We start from the raw sequence: 7,500 nt of genomic DNA on the forward strand, positions 1-7,500 counted from the left end.
AACAATCCACATTCACAGAGCAAAAATGTACTGTCACATACCAAGAGGACCACAAAAAAAACTGTTTTCATTGAAAAATCAATACACAATGACCATGAAAACTGACCACAGGCACGAAAAGTCTACAGCTCCCAAATATGTATTTACTCAACTCCTGCTAAGCTCTGTGCAGTAACGTACAGGAGCACAGCATTTGGGGGGGGGGGGGGGCAGGAAGACCAGGGCCCCGCCCTGAACTGATGTCTTGATAACATTAGTGTTAGAGCTGGTGCCTAAGCAAACTACACGTTAGACTGTGCCTAAACCTCTGCAACCGAAAAACAAAACAAAACAAAACAAAACAAAACAAAACAAAACAAAACAAAACAAAACAAAACAAAGCAAAACACACGCTACCAAGACAGGAGAGGAGAGAGAGAGAGAGAAGGGGGATAGAAACAGGTAAATTGAGGGGAAGAAAAAACAGATAAAGCAGCAGTGAAAATTTTGAAAGAGTGAAAGACAGTATGAGGACGTGAAAAGATAACTCTGAAAAGAGAGACAGAGAGAGGGCATGGAGGAGGAAGAGCTCTCAGTGAAGTAAAGCAGTCTCTGTTCTGAGAGTGACGGTTTATAGACTTCTCTCCTCGAAACATACAGAGCCCGCTGGAGTAAGGCCGTGTCACACATCAAAGCCAACCAGTCCCCTCTGACTTACAGCCATGTTATACGTGTGTGTGTGTGTGTGTGTGTCTGAGTGCATGCCACCCAGAGGACGCTGGGTAATTGCTACCAGAGACAGCTGCAACGGCTGACATTTAATGAGAGATCACACACACACACACACACAGAGTGAGAGACGCGGGTTGACGAGAGACTTAACCTACAAGAAGTGTAAAGGCAACCATTCAAAGGTTAGTTGCCACCTCTTTGGCAGACAGATAAAGATTTAGAGAGAGAGACTGAGCGTGAGACAGAAAGAGAGTGGGCGAGAGAGAGGGAGAGAGAGTGAGAGAGAGAGAGAAAGACAGAGAGAGAAGAAAGAAGAGGAAACAGAAGTTATGGAAGGATGTTTGGGACATGAATGAGAAACCATAAGAATATAATTAACCAAGCTCAATAACCCCACGGAAAAATGAACAGTGTTTAACTCAGGGTTGGATATCAAAACACTTTTACACTGAAACATTTGAAACACACGCGGCTGCAGCTTCCTGTCCCAACACTGAATGGTGTCAGCCAACAAAATTACAACTATTCAACTCAACAGTGATCTCTGAACCTACGCTGTCGCCCTTAAAACAGTCTAATTAGACTAACAGACAGATTTACTTGTCAGGCTACATCTGTGAGTTTATATGTGTAGTAGTAAATTCTCCTAATCAACCAACACTAATTAGCCAACTCCACAAGTTTCTGTTAAAACAACCAAATAAAACCATGTGAACATAAGTTTAGAGATAGGTGGGTGTTTTTTTTGTTTGTTTGTTTTTTGTTTTTTATCTGGCGCTTTAAGCCGTTTCTGTGCCGGATTCTCTCGCCGTTCTTACTGCCCAGGGGTTTCTCTGAGGGAGCTTTGTATATATAACAATGAACAGACTCCTCGGAGGAGAGGAGTGGAGAGAGAGGAGAGGAGAAGAGGGGGAGGAGAGGGGAGGGGGGGGGGGGGGTGAAAGCTTGTGGCACTGGTCTCCACAGCTCCCCTGTAAGAGGGCTGACCACAGAAACAGCTCAGCCCAGTGGAAAAGTACTCAGACTGGAGCTGGTCAGTTCCATGTGAGTATAAAACACATCTGGAAGCTCTTAGGTTCTGGTTCCGTCTGGGTCCAGTACGGTCCAGGCTGAGATCCCAAGTTTCCTTGGAAATGCAGAATTTAACGGCCAAAACCGCGGCCTGGCTCCAGGACATGTGTGTAAACATCACCTCTCTCTCTCTCTCTCTCTTTCTTCCTTTCTCTTGTTCAGCCTGTCTGTCTTTATCTCTCTCTCTCCCACTCCCTTTCCAAGAGCCTTATGTAAGCTTGGTTCTGATCCAACCAAAGTGTTCACCTTAAGATTTCATGACTGTGAGTGTGTGTGTGTGTGTGAGTGTGTGTTGGTTCTTTTATCCCTGCTACGGCTGGACTGCTTGCCCTTTCCATAGGTGTTTGACAACTGTGTTTCGACTTTTCTGTGTTAAAGAACAGAGGCTATTTCCAGATCCCTTATTTTGGTAAGGATGACCTCTATATCGGACACGACCATACATGGTTTTGCACAAAATAGGGGCTTTACAAGGACCAGAGACAAAGTCATCTGTTTCTTCGAAAGCCCCAAGCACGAAGCATGTGTGCATGAACCTTTAATCAAATCAAATTTAAAAAAAAAAAAATGAAAAAAAAAATCAGCCATTGAGTTAATATTTACAAACACTTTGCTGACCAAACAAGCCAAACTAGGACATGCCGTGCCCAAAACAATCCCTAGAAAACCTGAACACATTCAATTTCCATGACAACCAGCGAACACATTCTGTACACGCTAAACTTCGGCCTCCCAATACGATCGGTTATGTCAGAATCACAGACGGAGATATATACTGAAGTTTGGTTTATAAAAAAAAAATCATGAAAAAATCATGAGAGAGAAATTACAATTCCTCCATTAAACATCCTCTTAGCTCCCTAAATGTACCCAGTCAAACTCATCCAGCCAAAATTTGGCTTTGAAAAGCCATTCTTTGAGAGAGGAATACACCTTCTAGTTACGGCTACATAATAGACGTTGATATTTGATCATTACAAAGAACAAAAACGAAAAAAAAAAAACATGAAACACTCCTTAAATTCTTTGGAAGATAAGACTTCACTTCCTACAACTTCCAGACGCTGTTCCACAGCCAATCACCTTGATCTGACCAATCCCGGAGGTATTCGCCTACAGGAGCTGAACCATCCCGCACAGGCACGAAGGCAACGCAATACCCCGCACCTATGATGTATTACTACATTATTAGTGCGTACTTACTGTCCCGCGGTAATATTAATACATTACAACGTCGATTTCAATGTGACATATTAAATACAAGGCCAGTCATTTATAAGAGATCAATTATTAAAACAATAATAGGTGAGGAAAAGTAGGATACCTATGGGCCTAAAAAAATGATAAGTTAAGAGAATTACGAATAAAAACAACAGTTGTGTAAAATATTAATAACAACAATAATAACAATAATAATAATAATTCTAAGAACAGCTCACAAACTTGGGACACGTAAGGTGTTTCTTGAATAGATTAGGCTATGTAAGTAGCAAACAAGGTATTACATTAAAATCACTTATGTCACGCCGGTACTAGGCTTATGTGAACAAACATTTATACAGCAAATACTATGCTTCAAATTCTGTCACAGGTGAATCTTAAAACAGATGAAATAGGCAGTAGGCAAAAGGTTGACAAACTACTAACCCATAACAATCACAAAGATATACTCCCCAACTTTGTTAAGGTTTCTTCGCTATAAATGGCTTCTTCGCTATAAATGGCTTCGTCAACATAATAAGTTGGCAAGTTTGATTACTGCTCAATACTATGTACCATTTCGAGAACAACGTAAAACAGAATGCGTTTTATTAGCGATGTAAACCGGCGAGAGGTGAGGTGTGCCCGTGTAGGAAATTGGAAGAAGTGACGGACGTACAGGCCGACATCTATGTCTGCCCGGGACTCCTCTTGCAAAATTAGGCCTCTTACCAAAATGCGCACAAAGGCAGTATGCCAAGAGACTTCCAAAACGCAAAAGGGCAAAGGGGGAACGACTTATGAAGCACATTTCAGTCGTCGAAGAGGTGTAAAGAGGACAAACTTACCCTCTAAGAGCCTGGAGATAAGCGAATCGACGTCCAACTCCCCCTCCGCCATTTCTGAAGTATAGGCTGTGAAGGGGTTTTTTTTGCAGCTCACTGGCGCTCCCCAGCCCAGACCCGCCTTGGAGCGCCGCAGCGCCGGAATGCAAACCGCTGGGTCTCACTGCCCGAGTAATTATGCCACTTGACAAGTAAGGCGTTTAGTTACAAACACCCCAGATATAAAAACAAACAACATTTCTTGTCATAAATTTGACGTTTGATTTGATTTTTTGACACGTTTTTGATTTATTTTTGACACTGTTTGACAACACGAAACAACAAGAATGCGAGAATCGTAGACTCAATCAGGAAAACGGCTCACTCAAAGGGTTAATGGGTTTATCTTACTCAACAGGTCAATAGTTATCCTTTCAGAATTACTTCAGAATTATTTTTGGATGGAGTTGAGTTAATATAACTGATGCTTATATGCAGTTTTTTTGTGAAGGCGTCTTGTAAACGAATTAGCATTGCTCTGAAATCGACTGCTAAGAAATGAATAGGCTACAACGTTTAGGAAGTTTCTAAACGCCGTGTATGGTTTTGCTCATCAGGGCAACTGTATTATTAAATATTTATTCGTTGGAATATTTTGATTATGTTACAAAGACAGTGGTAAATGAAATGACGCTGCAGCCTACTTTGTTTAGGAGCCCTATCTGCTGAATCGGTAGACTTCTACTCCGGTAAATGTCACCCGTCGCTATTTTTAGAACACAACGTTTAGTATTTGCGCCCCCCTGCGGTGATAACCTGAATGTGATTCAAAACAAATCCCGGAGACTTTGCACAAGGAAAAATCGATTCAGTTTGATAAGACAGAATAGTCATTTCTTAACAATAAATGTTTTTATTCAAGTGTTAGTGCTTTGAATTTTAAAAACTACGTTGGTAATGGATTGGTTCAATACACTGGCAGATAAACCTCAGAAACGGTGATGTAAATTAACATATTTCAATAATTTAACATTTTAGTTTCAGTTATTGGCAACGAACGATCAACAGAACAGACAATTAATCCTTGGATGCAGAGACACACAGAGTACAACAACCAGTTTATTTATTGATTTACAATGCAATGTAAATCAAAGATTTGTCATCAAAAAAGCCCAGGCTTTCCCTGAACTCTTTGGCAAAAAAGTTTCCATCACAAATGCACTTCATTACAAATGAAAAGGGGTTTCCAAACCTAAATCACGTAGGGCACGCTTTTACTATGAAAATCCATCAGTGCTGCGATACTTTTATTATGAAAATTCATACATATTGGTGACCACAAAGCTGACGCCCCACCTGCGACAGTCCTGCCAACACTGCAGATTAATGTTATTGTCTTAGGCGTTGTCATTTTTGGACGTCAGTGTTTGATTCTTTTATCCCAAGTACATTGTCCTCAAGGAAAGTGTATTCGTGGCCAGGTAAGAGTTTTAATGGCACCAAACAGACATGGTTAATGTTGATGCAAAACAGTGTCCTAAACACAATGTACTTTAGCTATGCTAGCCAGCCGGTTAGCCAGCGGATGCTAACTGCTAATGAGCCAGCTAACGGACTTTTAGCGACCAATGCACATACCTTAACTAGCTAAGCTAATAATTTGACAGGCCGGTACCCGCGCTGTGCTATATATAAGGATAATTGGCCAGATAATGCTTTAATACTTCTCAAGTATATCAGCAGAGTGGTCTAAATACAAGGGATTTTTTATCAGACACTGAAATGCTCTAACCTTGGGAGACCGAATAACTAGCTAGCAAAATAATGTAGCAATGCAGTCTATGTCCGTTAGCATAGTTCCTCTTCCTGCGCTAGTTGTAGCCAATGTTCGATTTATACCATTTAGCAAACGTTACTAGCCGGCCAGTTTATCATGCCGAGCAACTTGGTTTTCAGACGATACGTTAATTAGTTAACTACAGTGTCAACTGGAGAGCTAATGTTCTTCAAAACAAAACTGGCAGTCAGAGATGCTCCTCCTTCGGATCACTTTCCTCAGGACGCTCCATGACCTCAAACGTAAGCATGAACACACAGGAGTCAACTCCCAGTATTCGTGTGTTCGGTCTTATATTATACCAGTTAATCCTGAGATAATTCGTGAATAGTTTACCCTTGCACCAGAAATCCTGTTTATGAAACAAAGTCAACTGAAAAGTACTTGGTATGCAAAAATCTGTAAATGCATTCTCCTACGGAGTGAAGCCGGACACTCCGCCCAAAGTAATGAGGAGGGCATTAGCTTTGGCGAGTTGATTGCTGTTTCAGAACTTGTTAGTTTTTGCCACCTCCCCCGTTGTTATACACTCTCTTAACTGGAGAGAGAGAGGCGTTTAGGGCTTCAGTCTCGCAGAATCCAAGAAAGAAAAAAAAAACACACGGAGGGAACATGTCAATGGGTAGGAGACATTCGTACACTCCCAGGGTGAGTATACGAGCAATAATCCTCATTCATCCTCCGCGAGCGGTGTTTGAACACCCAAAACATCAGAATTTACAGAGAAACATGCAAGAACAGAGTCGGAGGGATTAAGCACAAGAAGTAACTTACACAACTGTCAGGGACATTCTGAACCATCAGGACTGGTCGTTTTTGACTTAGTTCATGTGTTTGTGAGATGCAGTGTGTTCTCACCGACATGCCATGATGTCGTAGTATTATATCACCCTGGTTCGGCTGTTACAGTGAGTGATCTGTCAAAACTACAAAGTCTGTGACCATGTTGTGTCCTTTTAAACTTAAAACGATGGAATTTCATATGTGGGCAGCGTCTCGTGAAATCATTGCCATCCTGTTCTGAAAGACTGGGTTTAATAAATAGAGAACACTTACCAAGTTTTTTGTGTTCGACGTTTCTCCCTTAATCCTGGGCTCTGTGTAGAAGTTGCTTGCCTGAGAATGCAGTCCCATCTTCATACAAAAGCCCCAAAGTTTTGGCCAACACTTTTGAGACGTCTGTCAGAACCGGCGCACAAACCCGTAAAGCGTTACAGCACGGCAGGGGGGGGGGGGGGGGGTTAAAAAAAAAGACTGATTTTAAACGATGTCAGGACTGATGGATCTTATTTCTCCCGTCGGTGGTTGTTGCTCACCTGTCTGAAGGCTCACAGGTAGACTGTGTTCCCCCTCAGTCAGAGGTTAATTTGGGTTTTGACTGCTATGCTGGGGACGTTTCGCAGCGTAAAGGACAGAGACTGTAACTCTCCCCACAGTCAGCCCTGGATCATGTCTGTAAAAGCATGTGATTCAGTGTGTCATCCAGAACCCCAGGAGTGAGCCCAGTACTGTTTTAACCGTGTCTGTTGGGTCCCATGGATCTCTGTGAAAGAAGCTGGCTGTGCTCACAGACAGGGAAGCCTTTTGTTAAGACTTGGGGGAAAAAAAATTTCATCTGGAACCATATGACTGTGTGTCCAAGGCCCCGGGTCATATTCTGATCCACAAATAATCAGCTGAGAGTGGTTTAGATCTGGAGAAGTTACAGGCAGTCTGAACTTGAGCCATCCTATCCTGCTCGTTATAGTCAAATTAAGTCATAATTGGGCTAATTGTTGGATTGCAGCCCTGTGATAGGTTATTTTTTTTACTTAATGTAATTTGTGAATGATTCACTTGCTCAGACGTGTTGCGTGT

The 7,500-nt window shown here is 42.0% G+C and overlaps 2 protein-coding genes across 2 annotated transcripts in view; one reads left to right on the plus strand and one right to left on the minus strand.

The window, feature by feature from the left end:
• The window catches only part of LOC115816619 (serine/threonine-protein phosphatase PP1-beta catalytic subunit), a 20,409-nt gene extending 16,509 nt beyond the window's left edge, over positions 1-3,900 (minus strand). The window contains exon 1 of the mRNA XM_030779620.1: positions 3,831-3,900. Coding sequence (XP_030635480.1) covers positions 3,831-3,882 — 52 coding nt within the window. The 5' untranslated portion in view covers positions 3,883-3,900. The remainder of the gene's footprint in view (positions 1-3,830) is intronic.
• A 1,292-nt stretch (positions 3,901-5,192) lies between these two features.
• The window catches only part of dctn1a (dynactin 1a), a 28,497-nt gene continuing 26,189 nt past the window's right edge, over positions 5,193-7,500 (plus strand). Inside the window, 1 exon segment of the mRNA XM_030780129.1 lies at positions 5,193-5,287. The gene's annotated coding sequence lies outside the window, so the exon portion shown is untranslated.

This window comes from Chanos chanos, chromosome 7 (assembly GCF_902362185.1).
Source record: "Chanos chanos chromosome 7, fChaCha1.1, whole genome shotgun sequence".
In the NCBI taxonomy this organism is placed as follows: domain Eukaryota; kingdom Metazoa; phylum Chordata; class Actinopteri; order Gonorynchiformes; family Chanidae; genus Chanos; species Chanos chanos.